At 43.7% G+C, this 23,826-nt stretch overlaps 2 protein-coding genes across 2 annotated transcripts in view; both read left to right on the top strand.

The window, feature by feature from the left end:
- Positions 1-247: 247 nt before the first annotated feature.
- Positions 248-6,009, top strand: LOC144505589 (protocadherin beta-8-like). The gene is made up of 2 exons (XM_078231708.1): positions 248-2,716; positions 5,905-6,009. The coding sequence occupies exons 1-2, from the start codon at positions 248-250 to the stop codon at positions 6,007-6,009; spliced, it is 2,574 nt and encodes an 857-aa protein (XP_078087834.1).
- Positions 6,010-14,180: 8,171 nt separating this feature from the next.
- LOC144505630 (protocadherin beta-16-like) overlaps positions 14,181-23,826 on the top strand; it is a 129,176-nt gene continuing 119,530 nt past the window's right edge. The window contains exon 1 of the mRNA XM_078231743.1: positions 14,181-16,649. Within this exon, the coding sequence (XP_078087869.1) occupies positions 14,181-16,649 (2,469 nt within the window). The remainder of the gene's footprint in view (positions 16,650-23,826) is intronic.

Raw genomic sequence — 23,826 nt, 5'->3', positions numbered from 1 at the left:
GCCCCATTGTATCAACAAGCATTCATCTTTCCACGCTCTATATTCGCATCGGAGAAAGGGAATATAATTCTCGGGGCATTTGGAAATGCTTTTGGAAATCGTGACTAAAAAGATCTAAGCGGTAGACATTGAATTTCGCATTTCTTTTGGATAAACAAGGTAATGAACAAATACGTTCTCAGTCAATATCAAGGCACGGATAAGTCAAAAGAGATTCTATCGGTTATATTGCAATACTTTGAGCAGAATGGCATACTGGTTAAACAGTCAATTGTCTCAATGGCCTGTTCTTTATCTGATAATAATATGCATTTCTGATTCAGCCTGTTTAAAAATTCGCTACTCTATACCGGAAGAATTGGAGGTTGGTGCCTTTGTTGGGAATATTGCTACGGACCTAGGATTAGATGTTAAGCAGATTTCGGAGCGCCGATTTCGAATTGAAACTGGAGGCAAAAAACAATATCTCGAAGTCAACTTCGACACTGGAGCTCTCATTATTAAAGAAAAAATGGACAAAGAACAGCTTTGCGAGCACGGCCTCACATGTGTGCTAACATTGCAGGCTATGATTGAGAAACCTTTTAAGCTATATCGTGTAGAAATCGAGATTCTCGATATAAATGACAACGCCCCCGTGTTCAAGACAAGCGAGTTAAATATTGAAATCCCCGAATTGCAGCCAGCAGGAACGAGCTTCCCGCTGCAGAGCGCGATTGACCCGGACGCCGGAACCAACAGTGTTCGCTCCTACCAACTGAGTTCAAGCGAATATTTCACTTTGAAAACACAGTCAGAGAGTGAACAAAATTACGTCCCTGAACTCGTATTGGAACGACCGCTCGATCGAGAGCAGCATCCAACTCTCCAGTTAACCCTGACGGCATTTGACGGAGGAACTCCGGAGAAATTTGGAACCACCCAGATTAAAATTATTCTGGTTGACGTGAACGACAACGCTCCAGTTTGCGAACAAAACATCTATCAAATCGCCACTGCCGAAAACATTCCCCTAAATACTTTGATTGTGAAAGTCACTGCGACTGACGAGGACGAAGGTCTAAACGGTGAGATAATGTATGTCTTTAGCAATCAGACTCCTAAAAACGTGCGTGAAGTGTTTAGCTTGGATTCAATAACAGGAGAAATCAGAGTAGCCGGTGTTGTGGACTTTGAAGAAGCAGACAATTATCAGATTTCCGTCCAAGCTAAGGACAGAGGTACACAATCACTGTCAGTATACTGCAAAGTGTTGATAAGGGTTACTGATATTAATGATAACTACCCAGAGATAATGATAACTACTACAGCAAACTCTATTCCAGAGGATGCTGCCAAAGATGCAGCAGTAGCCCTTTTCCAAGTTGCGGATGCTGATTCTGATAATAAGGGAAGTAGTTATTGTCGAATCACCAGAGATATCCCATTTAGGCTGAGTAGATCTTTTAATAACCACTACACGTTAGTTACTAACGGCGAGTTAGACCGTGAAGAAGAGCCAGGTTACAACATTACCATTATATGTACGGACACTGGCTCCCCTCCCCTCTCCGCCAATAAAACGATCCAAGTTCAAGTCTCCGACATAAATGACAATGCGCCACGTTTTACGCAGCCTTCTTTCACCATGTATGTTACAGAAAACAATGTTATTGATGCTTCAATTGGTGCTGTGTCAGCCTATGATCCAGATTTTAATCAAAATGCTGAATTGTTGTATTCTATTTTGGATATCCTGATGCACAGTGTGCCTGCAACCACGTTCATCTCAATAAACTCAGCTACTGGTGAGATATTTGCACAGCGCTCGTTTGATTTTGAGCAATTAAAACAAATTCAATTCCATGTACAAGTGAAGGACTGTGGATCCCCTCCTTTGAGCAATAACGTAACAGTGAATGTAATCATCATGGACCAGAATGACAATGCCCCTGTGGTCGTGTCACCTTTGTCAAGCAAAGGGTCTGCAGCAGAGGAAACAATGCCAAGATCTGCGGAGCCAGGTTACTTGGTTTCAAAAGTGACATCGAGTGATGCCGATTCCGGGTTAAACGGTCAAATTGTTTACCAACTCGGTCAGCCGACTGATGAAAGTTTGTTTACTGTGGCTTCAGAAACAGGAGAAATTTGGACGATTCGTCACTTGGGTCATAAAGATTCACTCAGGCAAAATATCGTAATTTTGATGAAGGATAATGGATCGCCTTCCCTTTCTTCAACAGTCACCATCAATGTGTCAGTACAGGATGACAACACCGAAAATGCATCTAATGTCGGCACTTTGGGGAATGCAGGACCATGGAAATACGATTTGAAATTCTATTTAATGATTATATTTGGCTCAATATCTTTCTTGCTACTTGTGGCGATTGTAATCCTCGCCATTAAGGTGCACAGAGGCAGAAATGAAATTAACAGATACTGTTGCTGTTGGCAGTCCCCTTATTTTTCGAGAAACGATTCACTCCATGGAATCCAAAAGGCTAGTGCGAGTATTCAAATTCCACCCAATTACACAGAGGTGTATGAAAGCGGGAACCTCCAGCAAACACTTGACTATGGCGCATGCCAAGGTTCCGCCTTGAACGAGTTTACCTTTCTGCAGTTACAAGGTGTGACCACGAGCAGGATTGATATCAAGAAAGACTCGTGGAACCCCGCAGAACATGGGATTTCAGCAAACTCTACAAACAAGGATGCAGCTCAATTCCTAGAGGTGAGTGTTGTTTATGGGAAATATTAAACTTCGCGTAGGTCATACATTGGTGTCAATACCAAAGCACTGCGTTTGTACAAAATCTGGGAAGGAAAACAGAAAGTGCTGGGAATAATCAATATATTTGCCAATCCAATTGAAGAATGAAACAGAAGTTAGTTTTCAGGACAGTGACCCTTCATGCGAATTGGGATTGCTTAGTGATTAGGGTTAGCATTCGCGTTTGTTCTTGGGTTAGGGTAGCAGGTTTTAATGAAGGCAGGAGAAGAAAGAAAAGAACAAACGAGGAATTATCTGCTCGCACGAGAGAGTATATGCCAAAAAAACAGGATAGTGCCAGGGAAAATAAACCTCCGTGCCTTTTTCTACCGCGCGGAGGCGTTTCCCGTGCGGGCTGCTGCTGCACACCTTCCACTACCGCCTCCTCGCCTGTCGCCCGCATACACCTTGGCGGGCCTTGTTGCCGCCGGGCGGCGGAGGTCCACGCTGGAGGTCCCTCTACGGAGGGATCTCCCCCAATTACATCGGGGACCTGGGGTGGAAGGTGGTGCATGCAGCAGTGCCGCACAACCCTAGGATTCGCTGGTTCACGGGCTCCGAAGACTGCCCTTTCTGTGGTCTTGCGGAGTCCGTGGACCATGTCTATATATTGTGTCTTAGGCTGCACTCCCTTTATGTTTTCCTAAAGAACCTTTTATTGATGTTTTGTTTGCACTTCAGTCCCAGGCTCCTGATCTACGGACACCCGGAGAGGGGAGGGTCGGGATGGCGACCTCCTCGTGAACCTGCTCCTGGGCCTGGCGAAACGCGCCATTTACCGTTCCAGGCAGCGGGTGATCGAGGGGGCCGCCCATGCTGACTGTCTTCCCCTCTACCGTGGCTACGTTCGCGGCCGCATGTCCTTGGAGAGGGAGCATGCAGTGTCCACGGGCACGGTTGACGCCTTCCGCGCCCGTTGGGCACCGCAAGGGTTGGGGTGCATTATTGGCCCTGACAATCACATTTTAATTTGATGTTTTTAAGTTTCCTTTGTACTTTGATTTCTGTTTGGGCTGTTCCCCCTCCTTTTGGGGAGCTGCCCCTTTTCCTTTGTCCCAACTTAATCTGAGTTTGTTTATTTGGTTAGACCTAAAAAGAGGGCAAGGGAAAATAAAAAAGGTGGCAATACAACAAGAACAAAAAACACATGCTCCCTGAGGTGCTGTGCAGGGCAGAAACAGGATGATCAGAGACTGTGAAACTCAGTGTTAAGTCCAGAAGCGTGTGCCGTGATCAGTAGAGGGATGAGAGGTTACCGCTTGTGCTTATGCTGAGCCTCATTTGAATAATGTAAAGAGGACACGGTAAATAAGGTCAGAAGGGGGATGGAGTACAGCATTAAAATAACCGGTGCCATGTAGCCCTGTATCTCAGTTCGCCCGTTGTTAAGTGGCGTTTTGCAAAGTAATTTGCGAAAAGTCACGGGTCTCCCCAAATTTCAGGATACCAAACTGCAATCACAGTTTTGTCTCTGTGATACTCTCTGTGTACGTCCTAAATCCAATAACCTTTCTGCCAAGTACTTGATCACATAATCTCTCTCAGAGAGCTGCATGGACTCTCTTTCTCCAGAAAAGCAGCGTGTGTCTTTCGCTGATTCAAAATAATAGCTTTTGAAGTCCAATGGCGTTTGTTGAGTGAAACTGTTCGTTTCAATTGGTTTGATGCATACGTATGTTCAACCGATGACATTATAAATAAATATTCATCTATTACACCGTCATAACTCTAGGTAACCCACTCATGCAGAGAGAAATTCAGTGATTTCTTCAAATCACGTCTTGCATTTTATTTTTTTTGTCGCTTCACAAACATTGATTGCAGGGAACCAGCCATCTTCTTGCACATAAATCTTATTGTTTATTGAGCTGATCTTCCTTTACACCCTAGCTATGACTGCAACACTACATTCTTCACACTCTCGTTTCTTTCTCTATGAATTGTATGCTTTGTCTGTATAGCGCACAAGAAACAATACTTTTCTCTGTCTGCTAATACATGTGACAATAATAAAAAGGTAAGTACTGGCCTGCAGGATCAATTCATACAATCCATACATCCAAAGGAGAAGGGCACTTTGCGCGTTTGGACTTAATATTTTACTCCCTTTTCCCGGTTTAATTACCTGACATATTTGGACCATTAGCAGTGAAATTTAACTTTAGTGAAATACATGAGAATGCAGGCACCAGCGTAAAAGAAAGTCGGCGAGTTTTGAAGTGAATGTGGAAATCAAAGTTCCTGAATTTCAGAGGGAAGCAAAATGGATAAATAGGCGACATTAATAATTGAATGCCCGATTCCACTGGAGGCAAGGCACATTTATCTTGAGGAATTCGTATTTATAACTTTGGAGTGACATAAACACAGTATATTGAAATGATTTGAAATGCAAGAGGGTGCACGAGAATGCGTATGTGGCAGACATGGATAAGTTACCATCCTGGCGAATTCTAACATGAAGCAAAATATGTTGGTGAAAGTCTAAATTTTCTCTGTGAGAATTGTTATAAATTGGCTTGATTGTTGAGTTGATTTGTTTTGATTCATTATTGTCACATGTATTAGCAAACAGTGAAAAGTATTGTTACTTGCGCACTATACAGACAAAGCATACAGTTCATCGAGAAAGAAGCGAGAGTGTGAAGAATGTAGTGTTACAGTCATAGCTAGGGTGTAGAGAAAGATCAGCTCAATAAACAATAAGATTTATATGCAAGATGATAGCTCATTGCCTGCAATCAATGCTTATGGAGCGAGAAAAAAATTAAAATGCAAGACGTGATTTGAAGAAATCACTGAATTTCCCTCTACAGGAGTGGGTTACCTAGTGTTATGACGGTGTAATGGGTGAATATTTATAATGTCATCGGTTGAACATACGTGTGCATCAAACCGATTAAAACGAACACTTTTACTCAACAAGCGCCATTGGACTTCAAAAGCTACTCGATTGAGTAAGCGAAAGACACACGCTGTTTTCATGGAGAAAGAGAGTCCATGCAGCTTTCCGGAGAGAGATTATGTGATCCAATTCCTGGCAGAAAAGTTATTGGATTTAGGACGTACACAGAGGGTGTGTCACAGAGACTAAAGCTGGATTGTTTTTCTGAAACCACTTTCATCAAACCTGAGCTCCTTATGTTTAGAAAAAGCCACTAGCAGACCGCTTTGATGCAAACCATTTCAAGAAGAATTCCGAAATAACACCGTGGTCTCCAGTAAGAAAGACCAAGTACCATCAGCTGCTGTAAAAGCTGGTCCTTCCGCTGTCAGAAAGTCCCTGCACAACTCATTTTCTATCTGCCTTCCCGGTTACTTGGTCAGGTTTTTGTCTTTAAGGAAATGTGATTCTCTGCAGCGTTTTCTACTTTGTTGAAGTGATTGTGGGTTGGGGGTGGGCGGCAAGGGGTGTTGCATTGTGTGCTTCTTGTTTATTTCGAACGTGGTTACTTGAAAATGTGCAATTTAAGCATTTTGCTTTTGTTTATTCTTTAACTGAGTGAGCTTCACCAACAAATCACACTTGTTAACTTAAGGTTGAATTGTTAGTTACACCGAAATCTATACAGTTAATCATATAATAATTGATATTGATAAAAGTTAAAATATTTTGGCTTATGCTCGATAGGACACTTCGCAAGAATATCAATACAATGTGCAAGCAACAATTTATACTTTATGGGAAAGAATGCCGATTGTTTGGCAACGCCTCCAAGCCGTACATAATTCTCTGCTCATAAAGGATATGTTATTGCTGTTCCTTTAGAGTGATATTTTTGTAAAGTGTCCACCGGGTGCAAGGTGAAAAACGACGACTTGTCTCCTTTTCAGAAACATATAATATTGGCAATATCATCTAAATTCAAAATTAAAACGAACTCAGGAATGGGACAAGGAGAAGAGTTCGTTCAGCCCTGTCAACTAGTCATAACATTAGACTCACTCCCCTACGCTATCGCCACAGCCCTCCTTGCGTCGCTATCATCTGCATGTCCGATTGCCATTTGAAAGTCATGAGGAATCTAACTCTTTTCTGATATGATCAAAGCATAAAACTTGGGAAATGCTAGGTTTTGAGGCTTTAATGTGCATCCAAGAAGTTTGCATAACACGATTATTCAGCTGCATAAGACCATATGACGTAGAAGCTGAAGCAGGTCATTAGGCCCATTCAGTCGGCTCCGCCATTTAATGCGATGACGATTGATCTTATATGATAACCCTCAACACCGCTTTCCCGTCTTACGTCTTAACCCCGATACGTTACTGATTGAAAAAATCTGTCGACCTCTGCATTGAGCGTAGTTAACAAACCAGCTTCTAGACAGTTCTCTCCGTAAAGAATTCCAGAGATTCACGAACCTCTCAGGGAATAAATTCTTCCTCATACCTGACTTGAGTGACATCTTACTCTGAGATTCTGCCCTCTTTTCCAAGTTGTTCCCAAAAGGGAAAACAGCTTCTCTCAATCTACCATGTCAAGTTCCCTGAGTATCCTAGATGTGTTGATAAATTCACCACTCATCCTTCAAAATTCCGATGAGTACAGGCCCATCCGACTCAACCTCTCCTCATCAGAAAATCCATCCCTCCCCGGGGTTAACCTCGTGAACGTTTTCCAGACTGTCTGCAATGCTAATATATCTTTCCTTAGTTTAGGGGTACAAAACTGTTCACAGTATTCCTGGCGTGAACTAATTAGTGCCTTGTATATTTCCAGCAATACTCTGCTATTTTTGTACCACATTCCCTTGAAACAGAGACCAACATTCCATTTGCCTTCCCTGTTACCTGCAGCACTTGCAGGCTGGCTTTTTGATTCATACAGGGGGACTCCTAAAACCCCCTAAATGTTTTTTGTGGACTTTCTCCATTTTAATAATATTCAGCTCCATATTTTTCCGAACAAAGTGTACAATATTGCATTATCTTACATTAATTTCCATCCCCCAAGTCGTTGCTCGCCCACTCAACCTGTCTAAATGCCTCTCGAGGCCCCTTGTGTCATCCGCACCGCTTGCATCCCCACCTTTTATGTGTCATCCACAAACGTGTCAATAGTACAAAGCCATTGATCTAAATGATAAATAATTTGACCCCAGCTCTGATCCCTGTGAGACAGTACTAGTTAGAGGTTATCATTCTGAAAGTTCCCCCATTATCCCAACTCTCTGCCGTCTATTAATTATGATGTGGAGATGCCGGCGTTGGACTGGGGTAAACACAGTAAGAAGTTTAACAACACCAGGTTAAAGTCCAACAGGTTTATTTGGTAGCAAAAGCCACACAAGCTTTCGAGGCTCTAAGCCCCTTCTTCAGGTGAGTGGGAATTCTGTTCACAAACAGAACTTATAAAGACACAGACTCAATTTACATGAATAATGGTTGGAATGCGAATACTTCGCATTCCAACCATTATTCATGTAAATTGAGTCTGTGTCTTTATAAGTTCTGTTTGTGAACAGAATTCCCACTCACCTGAAGAAGGGGCTTAGAGCCTCGAAAGCTTGTGTGGCTTTTGCTACCAAATAAACCTGTTGGACTTTAACCTGGTGTTGTTAAACTTCTTACTGTCTATTAATTAGCCAATCCTCTAACAAATGCTAATATACTATCCTAAACTCCATGGGCTCATATCTCACTAAGTCGCCTTTTGTGCGGTACCTTATGTAACACTTTACGCATCACGGGCCAATAAGCAGAACAGAGTTTTCGTGAGCATTGCGCTGTTGGGAGGAAGGAATCTAAGAGGTTAGGGCCGGTCAAGGACAGTAGTGGGAACTTGTGTATGGAGTCAGTAGAGATAGGCGAGGTGATGAATGAATACTTTTCTTCAGTGTTCACCAAGGAGAGGGGCCATGTTTTTGAGGAAGAGAAGGTGTTACAGGCTAATAGGCTGGAGGAAATAGATGTTCGGAGGGAGGATGTCCTGGCAGTTTTGAATAAACTCAAGGTCGATAAGTCCCCTGGGCCTGATGAAATGTATCCTAGGATTCTTTGGGAGGCAAGGGATGAGATTGCAGAGCCTTTGGCTTTGATCTTTGGGTCCTCGCTGTCCACGGGGAGGCTGTCAGAGGACTGGAGAATGGCGAATGTTGTTCCTCTGTTTAAGAAAGGGAATAGAAATGACCCCGGTAATTATAGACCGGTTAGTCTTACTTCGGTGGTTGGTAAATTGATGGAAAAGGTCCTTAGAGATGGGATTTACGACCATTTAGAAAGTTGTGGATTAATCCGGGATAGTCAGCACGGATTTGTGAAGGGCAAGTCGTGCCTCACAAATTTGATAGAATTTTTTGAGGAGATAACTAAGTGTGTTGATGAGGGTAGGGCAGTTGATGTCATATACATGGATTTTAGTAAGGCGTTTGATAAGGTCCCCAGTGGTCGGCTTATGATGAAACTGAGGAGGTGTGGGTTAGAGGGAAAGTTGGCCGATTGGATAGGTAACTGGCTGTCTGATCGAAGACAGAGGGTGGTGGTCGATGGAAAATTTTCGGATTGGAGGCAGGTTGCTAGCGGAGTGCCGCAGGGATCAGTGCTTGGTCCTCTGCTCTTTGTGATTTTTATTAATGACTTAGAGGAGGGGGCTGAAGGGTGGATCAGTAAATTTGCTGATGACACCAAGATTGGTGGAGTAGTGGATGAGGTGGAGGGTTGTTGTAGGCTGCAAAGAGACATAGATAGGATCCAAAGCTGGGCTGAAAAATGGCAAATGGAGTTTAACCCTGATAAATGTGAGGTGATTCATTTTGGTAGGACTAATTTAAATGTGGATTACAGGGTCAAAGGTAGGGTTCTGAAGACTGTGGAGGAACAGAGAGATCTTGGGGTTCATATCCACAGATCTCCAAAGGTTGCCACTCAAGTGGATAGAGCTGTGAAGAAGGCCTATAGTGTGTTAGCTTTTATTAACAGGGGGTTGGAGTTTAAGAGCCGTGGGGTTATGCTGCAACTGTACAGGACCTTGGTGAGACCACATTTGGAATATTGTGTGCAGTTCTGCTCACCTCACTATAAGAAGGATGTGGAAGCGCTGGAAAGAGTGCAGAGGAGATTTACCAGGATGCTGCCTGGTTTGGAGGGTAGGTCTTATGAGGAAAGGTTGAGGGAGCTAGGGCTGTTCTCTCTGGAGCGGAGGAGACTGAGGGGAGACTTAATAGAGGTTTATAAAATGATGAAGGGGATAGATAGAGTGAACGTTCAAAGACTATTTCCTCGGGTGGATGGAGCTATTACAAGGGGCATAACTATAGGGTTCGTGGTGGGAGATACAGGAAGGATATCAGAGGTAGGTTCTTTACGCAGGGAGTGGTTGGGGTGTGGAATGGACTGCCTGCAGTGATAGTGGAGTCAGACACTTTAGGAACATTTTAGCGGTTATTGGATAGGCACATGGAGCACACCAGGATGATAGGTAGTGGGATAGCTTGATCTTGGTTTCAGATAAAGCTCGGCTTTATGAACCCCATCGTGGGCCGAAGGGCCTGTTCTGTGCTGTACTGTTCTATGTTCATGAAAATGTAGAGATGGCAATGGGAGTGGTGTGGGGAATGCGGCAATGGAGAAACATTGAGCAGAGTTGAGAAGGAGGACTCAGTTGGGAAATGGATCTATTGGTGTTCCAATGCAATCTATTAACTTGCCTTAATGTGGTTTCTTAATTTACCGGGACATTCACATATGTTTACTCCAACAAATTGCTGTTAAAGTTATCATTATACACAAAGATGTGCCGGTCAGGTTGATTGGCCATGCTAAAATTGCTCTTAGTGTCCTGAGATGTGTAGGTTAGAGGGATTAGTGGGTAAATATGTAGGGCCTGGGTGGGATTGTGGTCGGTGCAGACTCGATGGGCCGAAGGGCCTCTTTCTGTACTGTAGGGTTTCTATGATTCTATGACAAGGTAAAATACTCACACTTGTTAACTATGTTACAAGTGCAACCAGGGAGGTATTATATTCCATGACTGAGGGCTGGATTTCTGTGTTTTGCAAGTTAGCAAAGCGTTTCCTTTTCTGAGGAGGTTTATACAAAATGCAATTGTTTGGCAGGGGATGCGACACGTTCACTTTGGAATAGCCCTGAAGGCCGAATAAACTGAATGGCAATGATTCTGCAGTCGGCCTTTGTTATGGGCAGCACAGTGGCACTATGGTTTGTACTTCTGCATCAGCGCCAGGAACCGAGTTCGCTTCCCGGTTTGGGTCACTGTCTGTGTGGAGACAGCACATTTTCCCCGTGTCTGTGTGGGTTTCCTCCGGGTGCTCTGATTTCCTCTCACAGCCCAACATGCTGGTTTGGTGCATTGCCATGCTAAGTTGTCCTTCAGTGTACGTGAACAGGCACCGGAGTGCGGCGACTCGGGGATTTCACAGTAACTTCATTGCAGTGTTCAACTAAGCCTACTTGTGGCACAAATAAACAAACTTTAGTAAATCTGTGTTATATTTTATATAATATATCATATACTATATTGCAAAGATTCTATAGATTCTGCAAGTGTTCCAATGGATTGTAGGTTAGCGAATGTCACCCCACTTTTTAAAAAATATAGGGAGAGAGAAAACGGGGAGTTATTGACCAGTTAGCCTGATGTTGGTGGTGGGAAAATTGTGGAGTCCATTATTAAGGATGTAACAACTGAGTATTTGGAAAGCAGCGTCAGGATCAGTTCAAGTCAGCATGGATTCAGTAAAGTGAAATCGTGCTTGACAAATCTTCTGGAATGTTTTGAGAATGTGACCAATAATGTGGACAAGATCGAACGAGTGGATGTTGTATTTCTGGACACTCAAAACACTGTTGGCCAGATCCCACACCAGAGATTAATGAGCAAAGTTAAAGCTCAGGGTATTGAGGGTAATTAATGTATTGACGTGAATAGAGAACTGGTTGGCAAACAGATAATAAAGAGCGTGAATAAACGGCTTCTTTTCATTGTGGCAGGCAGTGACTAGTGGGGTACCGCACGGTTCAATGCTGGGACCCCAGCTATTTGCAACATATATTAATGATTTGGACGCAGGAAATGAATGCATTATCTCCAAATTTGCAGAAGACACTAAGCTGGGTTGCAGTGTGTGCTATGCGGAGGATGCTCAGAGGCTGCAGGTTGACTTGGACAGGCTGACCGAGTGGACAAATACTTGACAAATGCAACATAATGTGGATGAATGTGAGGTTATCCATTTTGATTGCAAAATAGGAAGGGTGAATCTTATCTGAATGGTGGCAGATTAGGAAAAGAGGGAGTGAAACGTGGCGTGGGTGTCATGATGGAACAGTCGGTGAAGGTTGGCCTGCAGGTTCAGCAGGCGGTGAGGAAATCTAATGGCATGCTGGCCTTTATAGCAAGAGGATTTCCCTATAGGAGTATGGATTCCTTGTTGCATTTATACAGGGTCTTAGTGAGGCCACACCTTGAGTATTGTGTGCAGTTTTGTCCTCCTTGTCTGACGAAGGACATTCTTGCTATTTAGGGAGTCCAGCAAAGGTTCACCAGACTGATTCCAGGAATAGCAGGACTGACATATGAAGAAAGATTGGAATAGCTGAGCTTGTTCTCACTGGAAGTTCGAAGAATAAGAGGGGATCTCACGAGAAACAGATAAAATTCTGATGGGACTGGACAGTCTCGATGCAGAAAGAATATTCCCGATGTTGGGTAAGTCCAGAAGTAGGGGTCACATTCTAAGAATAAGGGGTAAGCCACTCAGAAATGTGATGAGGAAGAACTTCTTCACTCAGAGATTTGTGAACCTGTGGATTTCTCTACCATAGGAAGCCGTTGGGGCCAATTCGTTAGAAATGTTCAACACGGAGCTGAACGTGGCCCTGTAGATAAAGGGATCACGGGGTATAGGGAGAAAGTGGGAGTGGGATACTGAAAGTACATGATCAGCCATAATCATATTGAATGGTGGTGCAGGCTCGAAGAGCCGAATTGCCTAATCCGGCACCTATTTCCTATGTTTCGATGTTTAACCGACCATTTCCCAGTATCTGTTTTGCGTATTCTGAACGAGGTGGGCTGTTTGCTGGTTTTGATCATTGCATTCAAGGTGATGCACAATACATCAATTGTCAAAGAATAAACACTGGAGTGTGAAACCAAGTCACACACAGATAATTAAAACTAATAACCAACAGGATGCAATCTAACCACCGCCGCTTGCCATTTATTGGTGATACAACTAATGAATTCCCCATTGTCAAAATCCTTAAGTTACCAGGAACACAACTGGACTCACCACATAAATACAGTGGCAGCAAGAGCAATTCAGAGGCGAGGAATACTCACTTCCGGACTTTCCAAAGCCTGTCCATATCAACAGGGCACACGTTAAGAGTGTGATGGAATACTTCCCAATTGCTTGGATGGGTGCAGCTCCAACAACACTCAAGAAGCTTGACATCATCCAGGACAAAGTAGCCCGCTTGATTCGCACCACATCCACAAATATCCACTTCCTCACCGGGTTGTCACAACTTGTAACACACATGCGTAACGAACTCCTGTCACAAGACTGGCCATTTAACTGTTGGTTGTTTAGTAGCAATCTATTTCTCAAAAGCTTTCCCCATTAATATTGAGTTATTGGAATTTGTGTGTCGCAAGCAAGGCAATATTAGTTGCCCGGTAAGGCTGTGATCGGTTTTAAACTCTGCCGTCCTCGCAACATTTGCAGGTAAGGATTCATCAGCGAATTACATCCCTTCCACCTTTCTATTTCTCAATGGTGGACGTGGTAAAGGAGCCAGGAAAGGAGGACGAACCATTCACGCGATCTTCACAAAATATCCAGAAAGGATGAAAATATTTGGCATACCAAGTCGAATTGTGGGCCTCGTTAAGCAGAACGTTTCATGATCAGAAAATCAGTATATTGAACAAAAAGTACATCGATTAGTCACACACAATGTAATAGAAATTAGATTGAATGTTATTCAGAAAAATTGAGTAAATAAAATCACAAATATGGAGCAAAAAACGAATTAAGGTTGCACAATGATAAATGCACAACGCAATTCCTCCGGTGCTCAGTAGAGGCACTGTTGCTTTAAAATACTGTGCTTTGATTATTGGCAGAGTCCCTTTGTGTCCCTGTCTACCAATGAGATGCAGAGATGTGGCTGGAGATCCAACACCACTCCCCATAAACCATATATTGTGCCCCGCTGTATCAATGAGCATTCATCTTTCACGTTCTATACTCGAATTGGAGAACGGGAATATAATTCTCGGGGCATTTGTAAATGATTTTGGAAATCGTGACGAAAAGAATCTCAGCGGTAGACATTGAATTTCGCATTTCTTCTGGATAAACAAGGTAATGAACAAATACGTTCTCAGCCAATATCAAGGCGCGGATAATTCATAAGAGATTCCATCAGTTATATTCGCAATACTATGAGCAGAATGGCACAGTGGATAAACAGTAAATTGAAACAATGGGCTGTTCTTTATCTGATAATAATATACATTGCGGATTCAGTCTCTTTAAAAATTCGCTACTCGATACCGGAAGAATTGGAGGTTGGTGCCTTTGTTGGGAATATTGCTACGGACTTGGGATTAGATGTTAAGCAGCTATCAGGGCGCAGATTTCGTATGGAAACTGGAGGCAAAAAACAATATCTAAAGGTCAACTTCGACACTGGAGCTGTCATTATTAAAGAGAACATGGACAAAGAGCAGCTTTGCGAGCACGGCCTCACATGTGTGCTGTCATTGCAGGCTGTGATTGAAAAACCGTTAAAGCTATATCGTGTAGAAATCGATATTCTCGATATAAATGACAACGCTCCCGTGTTCAAGACAAGCGAGTTAAATATTGAAATCCCAGAGTCGCAGCCAGCAGGGACGAGGTTCCCGCTGCAGAGCGCGATTGACCCGGACGCCGGAACCAACAGTGTTCGCTCCTACCAACTGAGTTCAAGCGAATATTTCACTTTGATAACACAGTCAGAGAGTGAACAAAATTACGTCCCTGAACTCGTATTGGAACGACCGCTCGATCGAGAGCAGCAACCAACTCATCAGTTAACCCTAACGGCATTTGACGGAGGAACCCCGAATCAATCTGGGACCACCCAGATTAAAATTACTGTGCTTGACGTGAACGACAACGCTCCATCTTGCGAACAGAATATTTATCAAATCACCACGGCCGAAAATGTACCTATAAATACTTTGATTGTGAAAGTCACTGCGATTGATCAGGACGAAGGTCCAAACGGTGAGATAATGTATGTCTTTAGCGATCAGACCCCTGATAATGTGCGTGAGGTATTTAGCTTGGATTCTATAACAGGAGAAATCAGAATAGCCGGTGTTGTGGACTTCGAAGAAGCAGACAATTATCAGGTTTCCGTACAAGCTAAGGACAAAGGCACACGTTCACTATCAGTATACTGCAAAGTGTTGATAAAGGTGACTGATGTTAATGATAACCCTCCGGAAATAATGATAACTACTACATCAAACTCTATTCCAGAGGATGCTGCCAAAGATACAGCAGTAGTCCTTTTCCAAGTTACGGATCCAGATTCTGATAATAAGGGAATTAGTTATTGTCGAATCACCAGAGACATCCCATTTAGTATCCATAGGCCTTTTAATAACCACTACACGTTAGTTACTAACGGCGAGTTAGACCGTGAAGAAGAGCCAGGTTACAACATTACCATTATATGTACGGACACTGGCTCCCCTCCCCTCTCGGCCAATAAAACGATCCAAGTTCAAGTCTCCGACACAAATGACAATGCGCCACGTTTTACGCAGCCTTCTTTCACCATGTATGTAACAGAAAATAATGCTATTGGTGCTTCGATTGGTGCTGTGTCAGCCTATGATCCCGATTTTAATCAAAATGCTGAATTGTTGTATTCTATTTTGGATATCCTGATGCACGGTTTGCCTGCAACCACGTTCATCTCAATAAACTCAGCCAGTGGTGAGATGTTTGCACAGCGCTCGTTTGATTTTGAGCAATTAAAACAAATTCAATTCCATGTACAAGTGAAGGACTGTGGATCCCCTCCTTTGAGCAATAATGTAACAGTGAATGTAATCATCATGGACCAGAATGACAATGCCCCTGTGATCGTGTCACCTCTGTCAAACAAATGGTCTGCAGCAGAGGAAATAATGCCAAGATCTGCGGAGCCAGGTTACTTGGTTACAAAAGTGACAGCGACTGATGGCGATTCCGGATTAAACGGTCAAATTGTTTACGAACTCCGTCAGCCGACTGATGAAAGTTTGTTTACTGTGGCTTCAGAAACAGGAGAAATTTGGACGATTCGTCACTTGGGTCATAAAGATTCACTGAGGCAAAAGATCGTAATTTTGGTGAAGGATAATGGAACGCCGTCCCTTTCTTCAACAGTCACCATCAATGTGTCAGTGCAGGATGACAACACCGAAAATGCATCTAATGTCGGCACATTGAGGAATGCTGGGCCATGGAAGTACGATTTGAAATTCTATTTAATGCTGATATTTGGCTCAACCTCCTTCATGCTACTTGTGGCGATTGTAATCCTCACCATTAAGATACACAGAGGTAGAAAGGAAATTAACAGATACTGTTGCTGTTGGCAGTCGTTTTATTTAGCGAGAAACGATTCACTCCATGGAATCCAAAAGGCTAGTGCGAGCATTCAAATTCCATCCAATTACACAGAGGTGCATGAAAGCCGGACCCTCCAGCAAACACTTGATTATGGCGCATGCCAAGGTTCTGCCTTGAACGATTTTAACTTTTTACAGTTTCAAGGTGTGGCCGCGACCAGGATTAACATCAAGAAAGACTCGTGGCACCCCGCAGAAGATGGGATTTCATCCAACTCTACAAACAAGGATGCAGCTAAATTTCTGGAGGTGAGTGTTGTCTATGGGAAATATTAAACTTCGCGTAGGTCATACATTGGTGTCAATACCAAAGCACTGCGTTTGTATAAAATCTGGAAGGAAAACAGAAAGTGCTGGGAATAATCAATATATTTGTCAATCCAATTGTAAAATTCAACATAATTTAGTTTTCAGAGCAGTGGCCCTTCATGTGAACTGGGATTGCTTAGTAATTACGGTTAGGGTTCGCGATAGTGTTTGGGTTAGTGTAGCAGGTTTTAATGAAGGCAGGGGAAGGAAGGAAAGAACAAACGAGAAGTTGTCTGGTCAGGTGCAATGCACGAGAGAGTATCTGAAAAAAAACCCAGATAGTGCAAGGCAAAATAAAGAGATGGCAATAGAACAAGGACAAAAAAGCACATGTCTCCTGAGATGTGCAGGGCAGAAGCAGGGTGATCCGAGACTGTGAAACTCAGTGTTAAGTCCAAAATGTTGTGCAGTGCCCACTAAAGGGATGATAATTTACTCATCGTGCTTATGTTGAGCCTCAGTTGAACAATGCAAGAGACCACGGAAAATAAGGTCAGAAGGGGGATGGAATACAGCATTAAAATCGCAGGTGCCTTGTGTCTCAGTTGGCCTGTTATGAAGTGATCTTTTTCAAAGTAATTAGCGAACAAGTCACAGGCCACTCCAAATTTCAGGATAACACACTGCAATTAATGTTTGCATCATAGTAAACTGAACGAGTACAACGAAATCGCTATTGGGTCAGTCCAAAAACGTGCGGTTTGGGATGATTGACCATGCTAAATTGGCCCGAGTGTCAGGGGGATTAGAAGGGTAAATTTGTGAGGTTATGGGAATATGGCCTGTGTGGGGTTGTGGTCGGTGCAGACTGGGTGGATCCAACGGCCTCCTTCTGCACTGTAGGGATTCGAGGATCCTGGGATTCTAGAAAATTGTGATTGCGGCCTTCGAGTGCCTCCGGATAGGCATTCAGATTTCTGACATTGCATCTCCTGTGCATGCATCAGCTCTTATCTCATTAAGTAGTCTGTTGTGCGGCGAGGCATTAAATGAGTACTTTGCGTCAGTATTCACCAAAGAGATAAACTTGGTGGATGAGTCTGGGAAAGGATGTGTAGATAGTTTGAGTTATGTTGAGATGAAAAAGGAAGAGTTATTGGGGTTCCTGAGAAACATTAAGGTAGACAAGTCTCCAGGGTCTGATGGGATATACCCCAGAATACTGAGAGAGGCAAGGGAGGAAATTGCTGGGGCCTTGAGAGAAATCTTTGTATCCTAACTGGCTACAGGGGACGTCCCAGAGGATTGGAGAATAGCCAATGTTGTTCCCTTGTTTAAGAAGGGTAGCAAGGATAATCCAGGTAATTACAGGCCGGTGAGCCTTACATCAGTGGTAGGGAAATTATTGGAGAGGGTTCTTCGAGACAGAATTTATTCCCACTTGGAAATAAGTGGATGTATTTGTGAGATGCAACATGGTTTTGAGAAGGGGAGGTCGTGTCTCACAAACTTGATCGAGTTTTTCGAGGAAGTGATGAAGATGATTGATGAGGGTAGGCCAGTGGATATTGTCGACATGAACTTCAGTAAGGCCTTTGACAAGGTCTCTCATGGCAGACTGATACAGAAGGTGGAGTCGCCTGGGATCAGAGGTGAGCTGGCAAGGTGGATACAAAACTGGCCCGGTCAAAGAAAACAGGGGGTAGTGTAGCAGTGGAAGGGTAGATTTGTGAATGGAGGGCTGTGACAAGTGGTGTTCCTCAGGGATCAGTGCTGGGACCTTTGCTGTTTGTAATATATATATAAATGATTTGGAGGAAAATGTAACTGGATTGATTTGTAAGTTTGTGGACGACCCAAAGGTTGGTGGATTTGCAGATAGCGATGAGGACTACCAGAGGATGCAGCAGGATATAGATGAGTTGGAGATTTGGGCGGAGAGGTGGCAGTTGGAGTTTAATCCGGACAAATGTGAGGTAATGCATTTTGGAAGTTGTAATACAGATTGGAAATATACAGTAAATGGCAGAACCCTTCAGAGTATTGGTAGGCAAAGGAATGTGGGTAAACAGGTACTCAGGTCACTGAAAGTGGCAATGCAGGTGGAGAAGTTAGTCAAGAAGGCATACGGCATGCTTGCCTACATCGGCCGGGGTATTGAGTTTAAAAATTGGCAAGTCATGTTGCAGCTTTATAGAACCTTAGTTAGGCCACACTTGGAATATCGTGTTCAATTCTGGTCGCCACACTACCAGAAGGATGTGGAGGCTTTGGAGAGGGTACAGAAAAGATTTACCAGGATGTTGCCTGGTATGGAGGGCATTAGCTATGAGGAGATGTTGGAGAAACTTAGTTTATTCTCACTGGAGCGACAGAGGTTGAGGGGAGACCTGATAGAAGTCTACAAGATTATGAGAGGTCTGGACAGAGTGGATAGTCAGAAGTTTTTCCCAGGATGGAAGAGTCATTACTCGGGAGCATAGCTTGAAGGTGCGAGGGGCAAGGTTTAAAAGAGATATACGAGGCAGAGGTTTTACACAGAGAGTGTTGGGTGCCTGGAACTCGTTGCCGGGGGAGGTAGTTGAAGTGGATACGGTAGTGACTTTTAGCGGGCGTCTTGACAAGTCCATGAGTGAGATGGGAATAGAGGGATATGGTCCCTGGAAGGGTAGGGGGTTTTAATTCAGTCGGGCAGCACTGTCGGTGCAGGCTCGGAGGGCCGAATGGCCTGTTCCTATGCTGTAATTTTCTTTGTTCTTTGTTCTTTTTACGTTATGTAACACTTTTACGCATCACAGGCCAAAATGCATAACTGAGGTTTTGTGAGCATTACGCTATCAGGAGCAAGGAATCTACGTCATGAAAATGTAGAGATGATAAGGGAGTGGTTTGGGGAACGCGGCAATGGAGAAACATTGAACACAGTTGAGAAGGAGCACTCACTTGGGAGATAGATCTATTGGTGTTCCAACACAATCTATTAACTTGCCATCATGCTTTAATGTGGTTTCTTAATTTATCGGGACAGACATTCAGCTATGTTTACTCTGACAATTTGCTGTTAAAGTTATTGGTATACACAAGGTAAAATCCTCACACTTGTTAACTATGTTGTAATTGCAACCAGGGAGGTATTATATTCCATGACGAGGTCTGAATTTCTGTGATTTGCAAGTTAGCAAAGCATTTCTCCCTGGAAAGACGGAGGATGAGGGGCGACCTAATAGAGGTGTATAAAATTATGAAGTGCATAGATAGAGTGAACATAGAATCATAGAAACCCTACAGTGCAGAAGGAGGCCATTCGGCCCATCGAGTCTGCACCGACCACAATCCCACCCAGGCCCTACCCGCTAATCCCTTTTTTTAACCCGCTAATCCCTCTAACCTACGCATCCCAGGACTCTAAGGGGCAATTTTTAACCTGGCCAATCAACCTAACCCACACATCTTTGGACTGTGGGAGGAAACCCACGCAGACACGAGGAGAATACGCAAACTCCACACAGAGAGTGACCCGAGCCGGGAATCGAACCCGGGACACTGGAGCTGTGAAGCAGCAGTGCTAACCACTGTGCTACCGTGCCGCCCTAAACAGTGGGAAGCTTTTTCCCAAGTCAGACGTGACGAACACAAGGGGTCACGAGTTCAAGGTGAGGGGGCCAAGGTTCAACACAGATGTCAGTGGGACGTATTTTACACAGAGGGTGGTGGGGGCCTGGAATGCACTGCCAAGCAAGGTGATTGAGGCAGTCACGCTGGGATCGTTTAAGACTTATCTGGATAACCACATGAACAGACTGGGAATAGAGGGATACAAAAGAATGGTTTGTGGGCACATGAGCGGCGCAGGCTTGGAGGGCCGAAGGGCCTGTTCCTGTGCTGTATTGTTCTTTGTTCTTTTGTTCATTTCCTTTTCTGAGGAGATTTAAACAAAATGCAATTGTTTGGCAAGGGATGCGATATGTTCACTCTGAAAGAGCACAGAAGACGGAAAACGTTGAATGGTAAGGATTCTATAGTTAATCCTTGTTCCGGATGGCATGGTGGCACTGTTGTTAATACTGCTAACTCAGGGCGCCAGGGACCCCGGCTCGATTCCCGGCTTGGGCCACTGTCTGTGTGGAGCCTGCACATTCTCTCCATGTCTGCGTGGGTTTACTTTGGGTGCTCTGATTTCCTCCCACAGTCCGAAAGACGTGCTACGTAGTTGCATTGGGCGTGCTAATTTGTCCTTCAGTGTACGTGAACAGGCATCAGAGTGCGGCAACTCGGGGATTTCTCAGTAACTTCATTGCAGTGTTAAGGTAAGTCTACTTGTGGCACTAATAAACAAACTTTAGTGATTCTGTATTCTATTTTATATCTCATATTTGAATGATTCTATAGATCTGGAAGTTTTCCAATGGATGGGAAAGTAGCAAATGTCACCCCACTTTTTAAAATGGAGGGAGAGAGAAAACGGCGAATTATAGACCAGTTAGCCTGATATCGGTGGTGGGAAAAATGCTGGAGTCCATTATTAAGGATGTAACAACTGAGTATTTGGAAAGCAGTGACAGGATCATTTCAAGTCAGCATGGATTCACTAAAGTAAATGGTGCTTGACAAATCTCTTGGTATGTTTTGAGGATGTGACCAATAGAGTGGACAAGAGTGAACCAATGGATGTTGTGCTTCTCGACTTAGAAAAAGCTTTTGGCCAGATCCCACACAAGAGCAAAATTAAAGCTCAGGGTATTGGGAAATGTATTGATGTGGATGGAGAACTGGTTGGCAAACAGGAAATGGAGTGTCTGAATAAATGGCTCCTTTTCCGAGTGGCAGGTAAGGACTAGTGGGGTATCGCAGAATTCAATGCTGGGACCCCAGCTGCTCGCAATATATATTAATGATTTGGACGAAGGAATTGATTGCATTATCTCCAAATTTGCAGGTGACACTAAGCTGGGTGAAGTGTGTGCAGTGAGGAGGATGCTAAGAGGCTGCAGGGTAACTTGGACAGGCTGACTGAGTGGGCAAATACTTGATGAATGCAACATAATGTGGATGAATGTGAGGTTATCCATTTTGGTGGCAAGAACAGGAAAGATGATTAATATCTGAATGGTGGTAGTTTGGGAAAAGGGGAAGTGCAACGTGATGTGGGTGCCATTGTGGAACAGTGGCTGAAGATGGGCATGCATGTTCAGCAGGCAGTGAGAAAAGCTAATGGCATGCTAGCCTTCATAGCAAGAGGATTTGAGTATAAGAATATGGATGTCTTGCTGCAGTTATACAGGCCTTGGTGAGACCACACCACCTTGAGTATTGTGTGCAGTTTTGGTCTCCTCGTCTGACGAAGGACATTCTTGCTATTGAGGGAGTCCAGCGAAGGTTGACCAGACTGATTCCCGGAATAACAGGACTGACATATGAAGAAAGATTAGAATAACTGGGCTTGTACTCACTGGAATTTAGAAGAATAAAAGGAGATCTCATAGAAATCCTGATGGGACTGGACAGTCTAGATGCGGGAAGAATGTTCCCGATGTTGGGGAAGCCCAGAACTCGGGGTCATAGTCTAAGAATAAAGAGTAAGCCATTCAGGAATGAGACGAGGAAGAACTTCTTCACTCAGAAATTTGTAAACCTGTGTAATTATCTATCTGTTGGGTAGAAAAGCTGTTGGGGCCAGTTCTTTAGATATGTTCAAGGGGGAGCTGGACGTAGCTCTTGTAGCTAAAGGGATCGAGATGTAGAGAGAGAAAGCGGGAGTGGGATACTGAAAGTGCAAGATCAGCTATGATCCTATTGAATGGTGCTGCAGGCTCGAAGGGCCGAATGGCCTACTCCTGCACCTATTCCCTATGTTTCTATTTTTAACCGACCATTTCCCAGTATCGGTTCTGCGTATTCTGAACAAGGTGGACTATTTGTTGGTTTTGATCTTTGCATTCAAGGTGACGCACAATACACCAATTGTCAAGGCATAAATGCTGGTCGTGAAACCGTGTCACACATTGATAATAAAGACCAATAACCAAGAGGACACAATCTAACCACCGCCCCTTGATATTCAACGGTGATAAAATTAATGAATCCCCCATTGTCAAAATCTTTGCGTTATCATTGACCAGGAACACAACTGAACTCACCCCATAAATACAATGGCAACAAGAGCAAGTCAGAGGCTAGGAATACTCTGGCGAATAACTTACCTCCTTACTCTCCAAAGTCTGTCCACATCTACAAGGTACAAGTCAGGAGTGTGATGGAATACTCCGCAATTGCTTGGGTGGGTGCAGCTCCAACAACACTCAAGAAGCTTGACACCATTCAGGACAAAGCAGCCCGATTGATTCGCACCACATCCACAAATATCTATTCCCTCTACCGGCGCTCAGTAACGGCAGTCTGCAATATCTACACGATCCGCTGCATAAATTCACCAAAGATCCGAAGACGATACCTTCCAAACCCATGACCATTTTCATATGAAAGTCAAGGGCAGCAGATACATGGGAACACCACCAATTGCAAGTTTCCCTTCAAGCCACTCACCATCCCGATTTTGAAATATTTTGCCGTTCCTTCGAAACCTCATGGAATTTTAGCTGAGAACGGATTTGTTCATTACCGTCATTATCCAAACGAAATACAATAAGCGTTTTCTGGCACCTGGACGTTTTGTCCCGATTTTCAGTATGACTCTCAGATACCCTGAGATGTATTCTTCCTTTCTCCGGTGCGAGTTAAGAATGTGGAATGACGGATGTTGTTCATTGATTCTGCGGTGCGCACGATGTGGGGGAAGTGGTCCTGGACCTCCGGCCACATTTCTTCATCTCATTGGTAGACAGCGACACAGAGAGACTCTGTGTCAAACCTCCTATTCCTCATGGTCAACATCATGGAATTCCCAATTTAACGGCATTTTGGGTCAAACCACAGCACGTGGATTGCAGCGTTCTTAGAAGACGGCTCAGCACCAACTTCTCAAGGACAATAAATACTGGCCAACCAGCGAAGACCATGTCCCAGAAATGATTAACAGAAAAAAATATGAGTTCATTGGAGCTGTATGGCGCAAGCAAGGCTACATTAGTTATCCGGTAAGGGATGGTGGATTTGTGTTTCCAATTCTACACTCCCAGGATAATCTGTAGGTAAGAACTGACAAACGAAATATATATAC

This window comes from Mustelus asterias, chromosome 16 (genome assembly GCF_964213995.1).
Source record: "Mustelus asterias chromosome 16, sMusAst1.hap1.1, whole genome shotgun sequence".
NCBI classification, from domain to species: Eukaryota; Metazoa; Chordata; class Chondrichthyes; order Carcharhiniformes; family Triakidae; genus Mustelus; species Mustelus asterias.
The sequence above is the reverse complement of the archived record's forward strand: the minus strand, read 5'-3'. Positions and strand labels throughout refer to the sequence as shown.

Excerpts from the sequence above, each read along its gene's own strand:
- LOC144505589 (XM_078231708.1), top strand. The coding sequence starts at position 248 with ATGGCATACTGGTTAAACAGTCAATTGTCTCAATGGCCTGTTCTTTAT. Across the intron at positions 2,717-5,904 it reads ATGCAGCTCAATTCCTAGAG|AAAAAGCCACTAGCAGACCG; the intron begins GTGAGTGTTGTT and ends CCTTATGTTTAG.